The sequence below is a fragment of the Carcharodon carcharias genome, chromosome 10 (assembly GCF_017639515.1).
Source record: "Carcharodon carcharias isolate sCarCar2 chromosome 10, sCarCar2.pri, whole genome shotgun sequence".
Classification (NCBI taxonomy): domain Eukaryota; kingdom Metazoa; phylum Chordata; class Chondrichthyes; order Lamniformes; family Lamnidae; genus Carcharodon; species Carcharodon carcharias.
In genome coordinates, this window is record NC_054476.1 from 90098352 (window position 1) to 90117210 (window position 18859).

At 46.3% G+C, this 18859-nt stretch overlaps 1 protein-coding gene across 1 annotated transcript in view; it reads right to left on the bottom strand.

The window, feature by feature from the left end:
• LOC121282851 (mucin-2-like) overlaps positions 1-18859 on the bottom strand; it is a 261009-nt gene that overhangs the window by 68239 nt on the left and 173911 nt on the right. The window contains exons 45-49 of the mRNA XM_041196665.1: positions 18482-18656; positions 15016-15266; positions 10274-10432; positions 4471-4654; positions 3552-3804 (exon numbers count right to left, since the gene is read on the bottom strand). Coding sequence (XP_041052599.1) covers positions 3552-3804; positions 4471-4654; positions 10274-10432; positions 15016-15266; positions 18482-18656 — 1022 coding nt within the window. The remainder of the gene's footprint in view (positions 1-3551; positions 3805-4470; positions 4655-10273; positions 10433-15015; positions 15267-18481; positions 18657-18859) is intronic.

Below are 18859 nucleotides of genomic sequence, written 5' to 3' on the forward strand. Positions count from 1 at the left end.
AATCACACTCACACACTGACCATCCACACTCGCACACTGACAGCCCACAATCGCACACCAACAGACTACATTCCCACACTGACAATCCACACTCGCACAGGGACAGCCCACACTCACACACTGAGAGCCGGCACTCGCACACTGGCAGCCCACAATCGCACACAAACAGTCCACACTCGCATAGGGACAGCTCACTCTTGCACACTGACAGCCCAGTCTCGAACACTGACAGTCCACACTTGCACACTGACAGTCCACACTCGCACACTGACAGCCCAGTCTCGAACACTGACAGTCCACACTCGCACACTGACAGTCCACACTCGCACATGGACAGTCCACACTCGCACATGGACAGTCCACACTCGCACATGGACAGTCCACACTCGCACACTGATACTCCACACTCACACACGGACAGCCAACACTCGCACACGGTCAGTCCACACTCGCACAGGGACATTCCACACTCGCACACCAATACTCCACACTCGCACACTGATACTCCACACTCGCACATGGACAGCCAACACTCACACACGGACAGTCCACACTCGCACACCGATAGCCCACACTTGCACACCGATAGACCACACTCGCACACTGACAGCCCACAATCGCACACTTACACTCTACACTCGCACACTTACAGTCTACACTCACACACGGACAGTCCACACTTGCACAGGGAAATTCCACACTCACACAGGGACAGTCCACACTCCCACACTTATAGCCCACACTCACACACTGACAGCCCCCACTTGCACACTGACAGTTCACACTCGCACACGGACATTCCACACTCGCACAGGGACAGTCCACATTCGCACACGGACATTCCACACTCGCACAGTGACAGTCCACACTCGCACACCTATAGCCCACACTCGCACACTGACAGCCCAAACTCGCACACTGACATCCCACACTCACACAGGTGCAGTCCACTCTTGCACACTGACAGTCCACACTCGCACACGGACTGTCCACACTCGCACACTGACCATCCACACTCACACACTGACCGTCCACACACGCACACCAACAGACCTCACTCGCACACCGACAGACCATACGCGCACACCGACAGCCCACACTCGCACACTGACAGTCCACACTCGCACACTGACAGTCCACACTCGGATACGGACATTCCACACTCGCACACTGACAGTCCACACTCGGATTCGGACATTCCACACTCGCACACTGACAGTGCACACTCGCACACGGACAGCCCACACTCGCACACGGACAGCCCACACTCGCACACGGACAGCCCACACTCGCACACGGACAGCCCACACTCGCACACGGACAGTCCACACTCACACATGGACAGCCCACACTCGCACACGGACAGCCCACACTCGCATACTGACAGCCCACACTCGCACACGGACAGTCCACACTCGCACATGGACAGCCCACACTCGCACACTTATATCCCATTCTCAAACAGTGATAGTCTACACTCCTACACTGATATCCCATGCTAACACACTGACAGCCCACATTCGCACACCGATAGCCCACACTCACACACTGACAGCCCACACTCGCACATTTATAGCCCACACTCACACACTGACTGCCCACACTCGCACACTGATATCCCATACTCACACACTGTCAGTCCATACTCCTACACTGATATCCCATACTCACACACTGACAGCCCACACTCGCACACCGATAGCCCACACTCACACACTGACAGCCCACACTCACACACTGACAGTCCACACTTGCACAGTGACAGTCCACACTCGCACACTGATATCCCATTCTCAAACACTGATAGTCTACACTCCTACACTGATATCCCATACTAACACACTGACAGCCCACACTCACACACCGATAGCCCACACTCACACACTGACAGTCCACACCCCTACACTCATATCCCACACTGACACACTGACAGCCCACACTCGCACACTTATAGCCCACACTTGCACACTGACAGCCCACACTCACACACTGACAGCCCACACTCACACACTGACAGTCCACACTTGCACAGTGACAGTCCACACTCGCACACTGATATCCCATACTCACACATTGACAGTCCATACTCCTACATTGATATCCCATACTCACACACTGACAGTCCACACTCGCACACCGATAGCCCACACTCGCACACTGACAGCCCACACTCGCACATGGACAGTCCACACTCGCACATGGACAGTCCACACTCACACACTGACAGTGCACACTCGCACACCGATACTCCACACTCGCACACTGACAGCCCACAATCACACACTGACAGCCCACACTCGCACACGGACAGCCCACACTCGCACACGGACAGCCCACACTCGCACACTGACAGTCCACACTCGCACACTGACAGTGCACACTCGCACACCGATACTCCACACTCGCACACTGACAGCCCACAATCACACACTGACAGCCCACACTCGCACACGGACAGCCCACACTCGCACACTGACAGTCCACACTCGCACACTGACAGTGCACACTCGCACACCGATACTCCACACTCGCACACTGACAGCCCACAATCACACACTGACAGCCCACACTTGTACACTGACAGCCCACACTCGCACACTGACAGTCCACACTCGCGCATTGATAGCCGTCACTCGTACACTGATAGCCGACACTCGCACACTAACAGTCCACACTCACACACTGGCAGCCAACACTCGCACGGGGACAGTTCACATTCTCACACTGACAGCCCACACTCGCCCACGGTAGCCCACTCTCGCACACGGACGGTCCACACTCGCACACCAATAGCCCACACTTGCACACTGACAGCTCACACTCACACACTGATTTCCCATACTTGCACACTTACAGCCCACACTTGGACACTGACAGCCCACACTCGCACACTGATATCCATACTCACACACTTACAGTTCACACTCCTACGCTGATATCCCACACTCACACATCGACCGCCCACAATACACCCCACCTTTCCCACATGCTGCCCAGACATTATGGGGATAATCAGGGTTGGGTAGAACAGAATCACCTCCATTTGGTTTTTCAGGAGAACACCAATGAGGTGGATACCAAAGTCTTCTCCAATCTGTTAATCTCCCAGCCCTTATGACAACTCTGAAATAAAGTTCACTCCCACATTGGCATAAATTCTACCCTATTGCTTCCATCTGCAGGTAATTCGAAGGTTATATGATCTTAGAAAAGCAGCAAACTCATAGAGGAGAATCTAGAAGAAAGTTTTAGTTAAGGCGTTAGAGCAATGCAGAATGTTTTGCCACTAATGATGACCAATGTTAAATTGACTGCAGCTTTCAAAATAATTTCTTCCCTGAGAACAGTATAATTTGGGCAGAGAGCAGCCCTGAAAGGTGCTTAAATTCAGTGCAGTCAAGGGCTGCATGATCTTTTTAGGATACAATTTGTATGTTGCTGTCTAATTCCTGATGCATGGGCAAATGACAAAAACTATTTTATTGATTAAATGGGTTGATCATATTCCAAACCCAGACAGGTTGAGATTTTCACACTGGGATATAACTTACGGGCCCAAAATGATCTTGCAAATATCTGATGCTGCACAAGGCGTGGTTGGCACGGTTGGCATAAGGGTTGTGGTTTCCATACGTGGGGGAGTCGAATGATGTATTGGCGGTGGGGTTGTGGTTAAGGGCCTGGTTTCACAGTGTGGTTTCTTCTTGTTCTTCGTGTGCCAGAATGGTGCTGAATGAAAGCAGGATGATATGACTGTTCCGTCAGGCAATGTGCAGTCATCTTTCTTGCTATTTGTACAGGTACCTAGAGAATTGGGAATTTGTAACATTATTTGAAATTCATCACCAAGATCACAAGATAGTTATGGATGAGAAAGGTCATTCAATGCATCTTGATTCATCCATCCAGACAGATCCTAATGTTACCCCATTGTGCCATCAAATTGTTTCCTAAATGAATCAAGGATTCATCCCTCCAACTCTATGTGGAGATTTATTCCAAGCGTTGATTTCTCTTTATGTGAGGATTTGACTTGTCTTATATGACTGATCTGTCTTAAATGTCCCCCTCTTTGGTGTAAACTTCTTCTCCTTTGTTCTACTCACAATGTTTAATTTAAAACAACGTTATACATTTCACATCTTTGTAACCATGATTTTCTCTTACAAAGGAATATCCTTGAAAACAGGAAATCAGAAATAATATCCCTGAGAAAATGATCAAAGGTTAAAGAAATTGAGGGTATTGACTTTCAAAAGACCATCTACAATTTATATTTCCACAGCCAAACTCCAATTTATTTAATCCCTAGCAGGAAAGGATTCACTACAGTCAAAACTCATCAAAAATCTCCACCAGCTTTCTTATGGGAACTCTAGGATATCAATGCATATCATAATCTCTAGTCAAAGATAGCATTATATAATTTTGAAAATTGAAAGTAAACTTAATAATTCAAGTGTTACATACCACACTGTCCTTCAACATTTTTCCCAAAGATCTTGTAGGGGATGTCTATTGTAAAGTCCTTGCCATTAAAAGTAACGGTGGAATTAATGGCAATAATTTCAGCCTTTACTGCGATCCCTGAGGAACTGATTCTTATCCCGTCATGGTAATAAGGTGGTATAATCTCCTTTCCATTGACCAGTGCCTGTATAATTGAAACAGAATTTTTCAGTCAACTAGCACCTTATTCCTGTCACATTTGTACTTCCTAAATTTGACGAAGTTCTCTGCTAATGTCATCAGTTTTAAAAGAATCAGGTTTTATTTCATGAAATGATCAAGAACACTGAAAATATTTTTGATAGAATCAGTATAGGTTTAATATTAGCAGTCTGAAACTGATGTTGTATGTTAATAATAAATTATAGACTGTTCAGTCAATTTTGATAGTTACTGAACAGATCAGTGGTGTCTAAACTTAGAGTTCAGCAGTAGTGGATATAAGCTTAATATAAATGTTTTCATTAATTAGTGTAAGTCTAAAGTTTGTAATTTTAACAGCTTTTAGTGTTCAGATGACACTGTGTCTCGATCAGGGTTGTATCCTACAGCTTGGCTTCTTCCCCTGCCTCCAAACAACAAGGTGATGAGATTCACAGTACTTAGGTCTATAGATAACAACGTACAGAACCTTAGAAGTAACTTTTTTACTTGAAGGGAGGAGTGATTTCACCCTGCTGTGTGCCTGGTTAATATTAATTTCCCAGGTGTGAAGCAGAAGGAAAAGGGATGAAATTTAAGGCAGGGATCTCTGGATCCTTTATGTTGCACTTGGACTTCTGGGCAGATTCTCCTCGGTAGGGAAGCATACTTATCACAGCTGCAAATACCAAAACTCTATCGAAATACCATCACAACAACTTGCTCCTCATTTGTTTCACAGACCAAATTTATATTAGCTAATCTGAGGGGTGTGACTGCCTCCTGGAGCATAGTGTCCAAGCAAAGCTTTCCCCCTCCCTGATGTCCTTAGTTTAATGTCTCATTCGAAGGAAGGGATAAGCACTTGTTGGGACTTTGCTACTGCAGAATTAGCTTTTAAATCATGTATCCCCTTATTTAAGCAGAAGCTACTAAGGAAGTTAACCCACAGAAAATGGGTCTTACAGTTTGCACACAGCCTCTCTCAGGCCTGAGAATCTGAGAGGGTTAGGCAGGTAAACAGAGTGAGGCTGATAAATAAGCTTTTCTTTCCCTGAGCATGCAGTAAAGGACATACCTGGCTGAAGGCTATCTCATATAAAAGAAAAAAACTGCAGATTCTGGAAATCCAAAACAAAACAAAAATAGCTGGAAAAACTGAGCAAGTCTGAGAGCATCTGCGGAAAGGAACACAATTAACGTTTCGAGTCTGAATGACTCTTCAACGAAACTAAGTAAAAATAGAAGAGAGGTGAAATATAAGCTGGTTTAAGGGAGGGTAGGACAGGTAGAGCTGGATAGAGGGCCAGTGATAGGTGGAGATAACCAAAAGATGTCACAGACAAAAGGACAAAGAGGTGTTGAAGGTGGTGATATTATCTAAGGAATGTGCTAATTAAGGGTACAAAGCAGGACAAGCAAGGTACAGATAGCCCTAGTGGGGGTGGGGTGGGGGGAAGGAATCGTTAAAGGCTAAAAGGTAGAGATAAAACAATGGATGGAAATACATTTAAAAATAATGGAAATAGGTGGGAAAAGAAAAATCTATATAAATTATTGGAAACAAAAGGGGGGGTGGGATCGGAAAGGGGATGGAGATGGAAGAGAGAGTTCATGATCTAAAATTGTTGAACTCAATATTCAGTCCGGAAGGCTGTAAAGTGCCTAGTCGGAAGATGAGGTGCTGTTCCTCCAGTTTGCGTTGAGCTTCACTGGAACAATGCAGCAGGCCAAGGACGGACATGTGGGCGTGAGAGCAGGGTGGAGTGTTGAAATGGCAAGCAACAGGGAGGTCTGGGTAATGCTTGCGGACATACAACACTCCTCGGACTGCTGTTCTCGTCGCATTCTGAGATCCACAATCAGTGTCATGCGCCGCCATATGAACACACTCGACCTCTCCCTCCAGGAGCACTGTCGCACCCTTTTTCAAAGCTGCGCATGCCCCCAGTTTCATTTTATTCTTCGTCTCATTCGACACCTCAACAAGAAACTTTTTCTCTTTCTCTCAAGTGCTAAGCAACATAAGCTCCAACAACTCATTGACACCAACACCCATCTAGGACCCTCCACCCCTGCCTGTCCCTCCGTCCCCACCCTTTCTTCCAATCCCAGCCCCGGCCGTGTATTCACTATACCCCCTGACCTTCCCCTCTCCGATGCTGAACGTTCAGTGCTCAGCAAAGGACTTAGTTTCACACCCTTAAGCCCTCATCTCAATGAATTTTGGGCTCGGCACGATGCTGAACTCGTTTTCCGCCGTCTTCATCTCCGTGCTCACTTCTTTGGGCAGGAGTCCTCTCCCCGTTCAACAGATCCTTTCACCCACCTCCAATATTCTCCCTCCACCTGGACCCCTCCCTCTGGATTCTTACCTTCTCTTGATCTTTTCATTGAGAACTGTCGGCGTGACATTAATCGTCTCAATTTCTCTGCTCCTCTCACCCCTCTAACCTGTCTCTCTCTGAACTTGCTGCACTCCGTTCTCTCAGGTCCAACCCCAACATTGTCATCAAACCCGCTGACAAGGGTGGTGCTGTTGTTGTCTGGTGCACTGACCTCTACCTCGCAGAAGCTGAGCGTCAACTCGCAGACACTTCCTCCTACCTCTCCCTGGACCATGACCCCACCACTGAACATCAAGCCATTGTTTCCAGGACTGTCACTGACCTCATCTCCTCTGGAGATCTTCCTTCCACAGCTTCCAACCTGATAGTCGCCCAACCTCGGACAGCCCGCTTCTACCTCCTACCCAAAATCCATAAACAGGACTGTCCCGGCAGACCGATCGTGTTGGCCTGTTCCTGCCCCACGGAACTCATTTCTTGCTATCTTGATTCCATTCTCTCTCCCCTTGTCCAGTCCCTTCCCACCTACAGCCGTGATTCCTCTGACACCTTACGTCACATCAACAATTTCCAGTTCCCTGGCCCCAACTGCTTCCTCTTCACCATGGACGTCCAATCCCTCTACACCCACCAGGATGGTCTGAGGGCTCTCAGCTTCTTCGTCGAACAGAAGCCCAAACAATCTCCATCCACCACTACTCTCCTCTGTCTGGCTGAACTTGTTCTCACACTGAACAATTTCTCCATAAACTCCTCTCACTTCCTCCAAATAAAAGGTGTGGCTATGGGTACCCGCATGGGCCCCAGCTATGCCTGTCTCTTTATGGGGTATGTGGAACATTCCTGCTCCGGCCCCCTCCCACAACTCTTTCTCCAGTACATCAATGATTACTTGGGTGCTGCTTCATGCTCTCATCTGGACCTGGAAAATCTTACTAATTTTGCTTCCAATTTCCACCCCTCCATCATTTTCACATGGTCCATCTCTGACACTTCCCTTCCCTTCCTTGACCTCTCTGTCTCAATTTTTGGTGTTATACCGTCCACCAATATCCATTACAAGCCTACCGACTCCCACAGCTACCTCGACTACAGCTCCTCACACCCCACTTCCTGTAAGGACTCCATCCCATTCACTCAGTTCCTTCGCCTCCGTTGCATCTGTTCTGATGATGCCACTTTCAAAAACAGTTCCTCTGACGTGTCCTCCTTCTTCCTTAACCGAGGTTTTCCACTCACGGTGGTTGACAGGGCCTTCAACCATGTCCGGCCCATCTCCCGCAAATTTGCCCTCTCACCTTCCTCTCCCTCCCAGAAACATGATAGGGTCCCCCTTGTCCTCACTTATCACCCCACCAGCCTCCGCATTCAAAGGATCATCCTCCGCCATTTCCACCAACTCCAGCATGATGCCACCACCAAACACATCTTCCCTTCACCCCCCCTGGCGGCATTCCGCAGGGATCATTCCCTCCGGAACACCCTGGTCCACTCCTCCATCACCCCCTTCACCACAACCCCCTCCCACGGCACCTTCCCATGCAATCGCAGAAGGTGCAACACCTGCCCCTTTACTTCCCCTCTCCTCACCGTCCAAGGGCCCAAACACTCCTTTCAAGTGAAGCAGCATTTCACTTGCACTTCCCTCATTTTAGTCTATTGCAATCGTTGCTCCCAATGCAGTTTCCTCTACATTGGAGAGACCAAACGCAGACTGGGTGACCGCTTTGCAAAACACCTTCGGTCTGTCCGCAAGCATTACCCAGACCTCCCTGTCGCTTGCCATATCAACACACCACCCTGCTCTCATGTCCACATGTCCGTCCTTGGCCTGATGCATTGTTCCAGTGAAGTTCAACACAACTGGAGGAACAGCACCTCAACTTCCGATAGGCACTTCACAGCCTTCCAGATTGAATATTGAGTTCAACAATTTTAGATCATGAACTCTCTCCTCCATCCCCACCCCTTTTCCGATCCCCCCCTTTTTTCCAATAATTTATATAGATTTTTCTTTTCCCACCTATTTCCATTATTTTTAAATGTATTTCCATCCATTGTTTTATCTCTACCTTTTAGCCTTTTTCGATTCCTTCACCCCACCCCACCCTCACTAGGGCTATCTGTACCTTGCTTGTCCTGCTTTCTACCCTTAATTAGCACATTCCTTAGATAATATCACCACCTTCAACTCCTCTTTGTCCTTTTGTCTGTGACATCTTTTGGCTATCTCCACCTATCCAGCCCTCTATCCAGCTCTACCTGTCCCACCCCGCCTTAAACCAGTTTATATTTCACCTCTCTTCTATTTTTACTTAGTTCTGTTGAAGGGTCATTCGGATTTGAAATGTTAACTGTGTTCCTCTCCGCAGATGATGCCAGACCTGATGAGTTTTTCCAGCTATTTTTGTTTTTGTGAAGGCTATCTCATTGCTGTTTTTGGATAGCAGCCAAGAGGTCCTGAGTTGGCAGCAAATAACACTGGTAAGGGCTTCTTAGGCCTGCGATGGCAGTTGTTTTTTTCACCCATGTCCAGCCACAAATCATGGGTGAGCTTATAGCGATGGAACTTCAGGCCTATTCAAGTGATATAAACCCAAGAATAGGAAAAGGTTTAGGTTGGGTAAGGTGATGTGCAGTCCTTGCGCACTGCACCTAACTTACACCCACACCATCTGGAGAAAAATGAGTCCCTTAAAGTTTAACTTGCATATAATTCAGAATATACTATTGACTGCCTTTATTTTAATTTCCGAGTTTATTTCTTAGCCTTTTGAGTAAGTTTTGTGTAAAGTTTCTCTCTCCACAGATGCTGCCAGACCTGCTAAGTATTTCCAGCACTTTCTGTTTTTATTTCAGATTTCCAGCATCTGCAATATTTTGCTTTTATTTCTTAGCCTTCCTCCCATGGAGACGGTGCCTCATGCTTCAGTACAGCTACATGGATCCTTGCAGTCCTCTGGTAACTCCCTAAAGTGGCCTTTCTTCATATGTGAGACTGGTCAATAATAACAAGCTGCTCTATCATGGAATCTCATGGCCAAGACTCATTTTTTCCCCATCTGATATCCACCCAAGCACTCTTTTAGCAATGGTCCAGGGACATTGAGACCAATATGATAGTGACCTCACTGGCAATCCAGATGAAACCCAATAGCAATACCTGCAAGTGACTGAATAGGAGAGTTTGTTGGTGGATGTGAAAATGCATGTATTCTAAATCATCAGGGGAGCTGTCTAATTTCTTTTGCCATCAATGGAAATGTCGCAGGTACCTTGATTTTCACTGTATCATTGACAGTCGTCTGAATCAGTGTTATTACTGAAGATTTGTAGAATACTATGATGGCTTTGGAGCATGGCAGCTCTTTCTCAGCATCACAGGAGTAGTCATCGATGATAATCTTGAAGCCTTTGATTATTTCTTTGATCTGCTGCACCAGTATGTAAGTGCAGTTTCCTTGGAATGTGTAATCAGTTCCATCAAAGGTAAGGTAGTGGCTGCCTCCCCATCCAGCACACACACCTGGAAGTTCAAAGTCACATTCTGAGTTTCCAAGGAAATGATTCATTTAAGGTGTAGATTGTTAATCAACAAACAAGTTATGAGTCAGTCATGCTTTTTCGTACAAAGAGAAACAGTCTTACTTGGACCTCTTCGTAAACTGAGGTATAGACCAGCCCAGGCCGATGGGATAAAAGTCCCCTCTTTGTATATGCCTGTAGAGTAATTTGTGAAATGATCTGGGCAGCAACAATCTACATCCCAGCTGTCCTAAGTCCACTCTGTGAAGCGTTCCTTAACTCGGCATTGTAATGCAGCATCAGTTTGGCTCTGGTGGTTACACTCAAGGAATCGTTAAAGGCTAAAAGGTAGAGATAAAACAATGGATGGAAATACATTTAAAAATAATGGAAATAGGTGGGAAAAGAAAAATCTATATAAATTATTGGAAACAAAAGGGGGGGTGGGATCGGAAAGGGGATGGAGATGGAAGAGAGAGTTCATGATCTAAAATTGTTGAACTCAATATTCAGTCCGGAAGGCTGTAAAGTGCCTAGTCGGAAGATGAGGTGCTGTTCCTCCAGTTTGCGTTGAGCTTCACTGGAACAATGCAGCAGGCCAAGGACGGACATGTGGGCGTGAGAGCAGGGTGGAGTGTTGAAATGGCAAGCAACAGGGAGGTCTGGGTAATGCTTGCGGACATACAACACTCCTCGGACTGCTGTTCTCGTCGCATTCTGAGATCCACAATCAGTGTCATGCGCCGCCATATGAACACACTCGACCTCTCCCTCCAGGAGCACTGTCGCACCCTTTTTCAAAGCTGCGCATGCCCCCAGTTTCATTTTATTCTTCGTCTCATTCGACACCTCAACAAGAAACTTTTTCTCTTTCTCTCAAGTGCTAAGCAACATAAGCTCCAACAACTCATTGACACCAACACCCATCTAGGACCCTCCACCCCTGCCTGTCCCTCCGTCCCCACCCTTTCTTCCAATCCCAGCCCCGGCCGTGTATTCACTATACCCCCTGACCTTCCCCTCTCCGATGCTGAACGTTCAGTGCTCAGCAAAGGACTTAGTTTCACACCCTTAAGCCCTCATCTCAATGAATTTTGGGCTCGGCACGATGCTGAACTCGTTTTCCCGCCGTCTTCATCTCCGTGCTCACTTCTTTGGGCAGGAGTCCTCTCCCCGTTCAACAGATCCTTTCACCCACCTCCAATATTCTCCCTCCACCTGGACCCCTCCCTCTGGATTCTTACCTTCTCTTGATCTTTTCATTGAGAACTGTCGGCGTGACATTAATCGTCTCAATTTCTCTGCTCCTCTCACCCCTCTAACCTGTCTCTCTCTGAACTTGCTGCACTCCGTTCTCTCAGGTCCAACCCCAACATTGTCATCAAACCCGCTGACAAGGGTGGTGCTGTTGTTGTCTGGTGCACTGACCTCTACCTCGCAGAAGCTGAGCGTCAACTCGCAGACACTTCCTCCTACCTCTCCCTGGACCATGACCCCACCACTGAACATCAAGCCATTGTTTCCAGGACTGTCACTGACCTCATCTCCTCTGGAGATCTTCCTTCCACAGCTTCCAACCTGATAGTCGCCCAACCTCGGACAGCCCGCTTCTACCTCCTACCCAAAATCCATAAACAGGACTGTCCCGGCAGACCGATCGTGTTGGCCTGTTCCTGCCCCACGGAACTCATTTCTTGCTATCTTGATTCCATTCTCTCTCCCCTTGTCCAGTCCCTTCCCACCTACAGCCGTGATTCCTCTGACACCTTACGTCACATCAACAATTTCCAGTTCCCTGGCCCCAACTGCTTCCTCTTCACCATGGACGTCCAATCCCTCTACACCCACCAGGATGGTCTGAGGGCTCTCAGCTTCTTCGTCGAACAGAAGCCCAAACAATCTCCATCCACCACTACTCTCCTCTGTCTGGCTGAACTTGTTCTCACACTGAACAATTTCTCCATAAACTCCTCTCACTTCCTCCAAATAAAAGGTGTGGCTATGGGTACCCGCATGGGCCCCAGCTATGCCTGTCTCTTTATGGGGTATGTGGAACATTCCTGCTCCGGCCCCCTCCCACAACTCTTTCTCCAGTACATCAATGATTACTTGGGTGCTGCTTCATGCTCTCATCTGGACCTGGAAAATCTTACTAATTTTGCTTCCAATTTCCACCCCTCCATCATTTTCACATGGTCCATCTCTGACACTTCCCTTCCCTTCCTTGACCTCTCTGTCTCAATTTTTGGTGTTATACCGTCCACCAATATCCATTACAAGCCTACCGACTCCCACAGCTACCTCGACTACAGCTCCTCACACCCCACTTCCTGTAAGGACTCCATCCCATTCACTCAGTTCCTTCGCCTCCGTTGCATCTGTTCTGATGATGCCACTTTCAAAAACAGTTCCTCTGACGTGTCCTCCTTCTTCCTTAACCGAGGTTTTCCACTCACGGTGGTTGACAGGGCCTTCAACCATGTCCGGCCCATCTCCCGCAAATTTGCCCTCTCACCTTCCTCTCCCTCCCAGAAACATGATAGGGTCCCCCTTGTCCTCACTTATCACCCCACCAGCCTCCGCATTCAAAGGATCATCCTCCGCCATTTCCACCAACTCCAGCATGATGCCACCACCAAACACATCTTCCCTTCACCCCCCCTGGCGGCATTCCGCAGGGATCATTCCCTCCGGAACACCCTGGTCCACTCCTCCATCACCCCCTTCACCACAACCCCCTCCCACGGCACCTTCCCATGCAATCGCAGAAGGTGCAACACCTGCCCCTTTACTTCCCCTCTCCTCACCGTCCAAGGGCCCAAACACTCCTTTCAAGTGAAGCAGCATTTCACTTGCACTTCCCTCATTTTAGTCTATTGCAATCGTTGCTCCCAATGCAGTTTCCTCTACATTGGAGAGACCAAACGCAGACTGGGTGACCGCTTTGCAAAACACCTTCGGTCTGTCCGCAAGCATTACCCAGACCTCCCTGTCGCTTGCCATATCAACACACCACCCTGCTCTCATGTCCACATGTCCGTCCTTGGCCTGATGCATTGTTCCAGTGAAGTTCAACACAACTGGAGGAACAGCACCTCAACTTCCGATAGGCACTTCACAGCCTTCCAGATTGAATATTGAGTTCAACAATTTTAGATCATGAACTCTCTCCTCCATCCCCACCCCTTTTCCGATCCCCCCCTTTTTTCCAATAATTTATATAGATTTTTCTTTTCCCACCTATTTCCATTATTTTTAAATGTATTTCCATCCATTGTTTTATCTCTACCTTTTAGCCTTTTTCGATTCCTTCACCCCACCCCACCCTCACTAGGGCTATCTGTACCTTGCTTGTCCTGCTTTCTACCCTTAATTAGCACATTCCTTAGATAATATCACCACCTTCAACTCCTCTTTGTCCTTTTGTCTGTGACATCTTTTGGCTATCTCCACCTATCCAGCCCTCTATCCAGCTCTACCTGTCCCACCCCGCCTTAAACCAGTTTATATTTCACCTCTCTTCTATTTTTACTTAGTTCTGTTGAAGGGTCATTCGGATTTGAAATGTTAACTGTGTTCCTCTCCGCAGATGATGCCAGACCTGATGAGTTTTTCCAGCTATTTTTGTTTTTGTGAAGGCTATCTCATTGCTGTTTTTGGATAGCAGCCAAGAGGTCCTGAGTTGGCAGCAAATAACACTGGTAAGGGCTTCTTAGGCCTGCGATGGCAGTTGTTTTTTTCACCCATGTCCAGCCACAAATCATGGGTGAGCTTATAGCGATGGAACTTCAGGCCTATTCAAGTGATATAAACCCAAGAATAGGAAAAGGTTTAGGTTGGGTAAGGTGATGTGCAGTCCTTGCGCACTGCACCTAACTTACACCCACACCATCTGGAGAAAAATGAGTCCCTTAAAGTTTAACTTGCATATAATTCAGAATATACTATTGACTGCCTTTATTTTAATTTCCGAGTTTATTTCTTAGCCTTTTGAGTAAGTTTTGTGTAAAGTTTCTCTCTCCACAGATGCTGCCAGACCTGCTAAGTATTTCCAGCACTTTCTGTTTTTATTTCAGATTTCCAGCATCTGCAATATTTTGCTTTTATTTCTTAGCCTTCCTCCCATGGAGACGGTGCCTCATGCTTCAGTACAGCTACATGGATCCTTGCAGTCCTCTGGTAACTCCCTAAAGTGGCCTTTCTTCATATGTGAGACTGGTCAATAATAACAAGCTGCTCTATCATGGAATCTCATGGCCAAGACTCATTTTTTCCCCATCTGATATCCACCCAAGCACTCTTTTAGCAATGGTCCAGGGACATTGAGACCAATATGATAGTGACCTCACTGGCAATCCAGATGAAACCCAATAGCAATACCTGCAAGTGACTGAATAGGAGAGTTTGTTGGTGGATGTGAAAATGCATGTATTCTAAATCATCAGGGGAGCTGTCTAATTTCTTTTGCCATCAATGGAAATGTCGCAGGTACCTTGATTTTCACTGTATCATTGACAGTCGTCTGAATCAGTGTTATTACTGAAGATTTGTAGAATACTATGATGGCTTTGGAGCATGGCAGCTCTTTCTCAGCATCACAGGAGTAGTCATCGATGATAATCTTGAAGCCTTTGATTATTTCTTTGATCTGCTGCACCAGTATGTAAGTGCAGTTTCCTTGGAATGTGTAATCAGTTCCATCAAAGGTAAGGTAGTGGCTGCCTCCCCATCCAGCACACACACCTGGAAGTTCAAAGTCACATTCTGAGTTTCCAAGGAAATGATTCATTTAAGGTGTAGATTGTTAATCAACAAACAAGTTATGAGTCAGTCATGCTTTTTCGTACAAAGAGAAACAGTCTTACTTGGACCTCTTCGTAAACTGAGGTATAGACCAGCCCAGGCCGATGGGATAAAAGTCCCCTCTTTGTATATGCCTGTAGAGTAATTTGTGAAATGATCTGGGCAGCAACAATCTACATCCCAGCTGTCCTAAGTCCACTCTGTGAAGCGTTCCTTAACTCGGCATTGTAATGCAGCATCAGTTTGGCTCTGGTGGTTACACTCATGCCCCTGAGTCAGAAACTCATGGGTTGAAGGTCCACTCAGCACTTTAGAAAATAGCTAACAACAACAACAACTTATATTTAAATAGCACCTTTAGCATAATAAATCATCCCAGGGCACTTCACAGAAGCATATTGAAAAAAAAGTGTGACACCAACCTCAGTGAAGTTAAGATTTCAGTGCACCATTGAGGGAATGTCAGATTGTCAGGGGTGGTGCCTTTAAGATGACATATTAAATTGACATTAAACTGAGGCCTCATCTGCCTGACTGGGCCTAAAAGATCCTGAAGAATAACAGGATAGTTCATTAAAACTTATTAACTCATTAACAAAACTGCTAAAATAGATTAGCTGGTTAGTTAACTCATTTTCAGTTTGTGGAGACCTTTCTTGGCGCAAATTGTTTGCCATATTTGCTTACACAAGTGATTTCCCTTAAAAAAGCAATTTGCCAGTGTGATGTGTTTTGTGAGAACCTAAATTTGTGACTCAGCACTATACAAATTCAAGGTCTTTCTCCCTTTGTCACTCACAGATGTAATGGGATAGAGGGTACAGGAATAGGGAAAATGGTACACTAGTGCAGTAGGAAGAGTGCTCCTAAGATTGGAGTTAAAGAATAATCAAGCAAAGTAGAGAGAGCATCACCATGCAAAGGTTTCCTAATTAACACGTCCGGATCTGCCTCCTAATGATTTTCTACCTACCCCCTGAAAAAGCAACTTTCAGAAACTGCTGCTTTGCTATCAGGAAATGAAGCAAGAAAGCAGGGAATATCGCTGCCTCTCTCACATACTTAACGCATGCCTCTTGCTCCTACTCCTCCCTCCTTCCAGCCAAGGAATTAAAGGATTTGTGTATTTAATCATTTTTCAGCAGAAGGAAAATATGATACAAACCTTTCCACTAAATGTTTTTTTTTCAATTTTGGATTAGTCAGAGATCTTTTGAGACAGGATTTTTAGCTTCTGCTGGGGACAGGAACAGAAGTGGGTCACTGATGAAAACACTGGCACTGGCTGGTGTGCCCTGCTTTTTGTCACCATTCCCGGTGCTGGCGAGTTTCATCAGGATGGAGAGGTGCATGGCCCTGAGAACCCCCACCCCGATCCATTAATAAGTCCAATTAAGGTCATTATAGAGTTCAGTGAATGTTCATTGATGGCTATGTTCACATTTTGCACTCAGGGTCAGAGCCAGACTGTAATGCATCGAGGTGGATACACAGCAAGCAGAAGTCATGGCTGCTTAGGTGGTCACATAAAAGGGAGGAATGCTCAGAGGGTGAGTCGTCCATTGCCACACAGATGCCATCAGATCAGAGCAAGTTGCGGGTAGAGTGATCACTAAGTGCTTGGATAATCCAAGAGTTTGTCACCCTCCTAGCATCGTGGAACCATAACAGGAGTGGACAAGGCTTCCAGACACAATTTGAAGCAACATCTTCTGCAGGAGACCAGAGCCCTGGGCATGAGGAGGGCAGAGGAGAAGGAAGAGGGGCAAGAAGACACCAAATTCCATACTCTCAGTGTAGGCTACACCACTGGAGTCAGAGCTACTTGGACATGTTGGAGAGCCAGTGCTGCACAATACACCAAATATCCAAGCAGATAGTCACTGAGGTTTTTACCCTCATGGCATAAGGCCTCACACCTCACAGAACTGCTTATTGTGCCCAGCTAGTAGCCATCAAAATCACTGTGGCTTTGAATTCCTTCACCTCTGGCTCCTTCCAAGGACCAGCAACAGGCCTTGGTGGCACCTTGCAAAAGGCTGCACACCATTGCATCTCGCAGTTCACTGATACTCTGGGAGAGCTGGACAGTATAATCAATTCTAGACAGATGGGGCTTTGCTGGAACAGAGGATCATGGGTCCCATCTCCATCACTGAATTTCCCCAGGGGCAGTGTCATCGATTGCACCCATGTACTCATCGAGGCACTGACTAACCAGCCAATGAGAATCATCAACAGTAAGGGATTCCATTCCCTCAATGCTCAACTGATCTGCGACCACAACAAGAGCTCCTGTATGCTGGCTTTCATTGCAGCTGCATTGACTCCTTCATCCTCTAGTAGTCAAGGCTGCTGCAACTCTTCTAATAAATTTATTGATGTCCACCTGTCATTTGTTGTAGTCCTTCTGAGTAGTGACAGTCCTCTCCTCCAATTTGGTGTTATCCGCAAATATAGAAATTGTGTTTTTGATTCTAAAGTCCAAATACTTAATGTAAATTGTGAACAGCAGTGGTCCCAACACTGATCCTTGTGGAATACCACTTCCCACTTTCTGCCAGTCTGAATAACTGCCCTTTACTCTCAGTCTCTGCTTTCTGCCTTGAACCCAGCTAGCAATCCATTCTGCCACTTGTCCCTGACTCCACGTTCTCTGATCTTATTCATTAGCCTATTCTGGGACACATTATCAAAAGACTTTTGAAAACCCTGTTGAATTACATCTACTGCATTACCATTGTCTACTTTCTGTGTTACCTCTTCAAAAAAATTCAATCAGGCTGGTTAAGCAAGATTTTCTCTTTTGAAATCCATGCTGACTATTCATTATGTTTCTCATTTTGGGATGTTCTTCTATTCTCTCCTGTAGTAAGGATCACATTATCTTTCCTATCAATGATGTTAAGCTGATTGGTCTAAAGTTCCCTGGACACGTTCTGTCCCCCTTCTTAAATATAAGAATTACATTACCTCTCTGCCAATCTACACCTTTTTCTAATGAATCATTAAATATTAAAGATGTTGTATTGCAGTATAGGCAATTTCTACTGTGGAACAGTGAACCATATATTGCTGCTCCAGTATTCAAGCTTTATCTCCGTATCTTTTACATCACAATTTAATGTTGGTAATGCAGTTCTTCCAATACTCACAGTCACACTCATAATGATAGCAGCAGCCAGATTGGTCATAAATTCTTTTGGGTTGCAACCCGCTTTGACATGTAACCGACTTAACATGTGGACATTTCAGTGGTATCACTGAAACAGTGTTGTTTCCTGTACAGATTCCCATTGTACAATTATCAAGCTTCCAAATTTCATTCACCTGTGGTTTATGGAGACAAAAAGAAAATACTTCAATTTTCAAAAGTACGACTTATTAACATAGAATTTATAGAATTTCTGTCATTGGTGAGAGAGAAGCCCAGGATATGGACTCGAATGTGGGTGTACCAGGAATCCATCCCCTCTAGGCCAGACATTTAAATTCCAGCCAGGGGGTGTGGTGATCTTCTGTCTGCCCCTCTT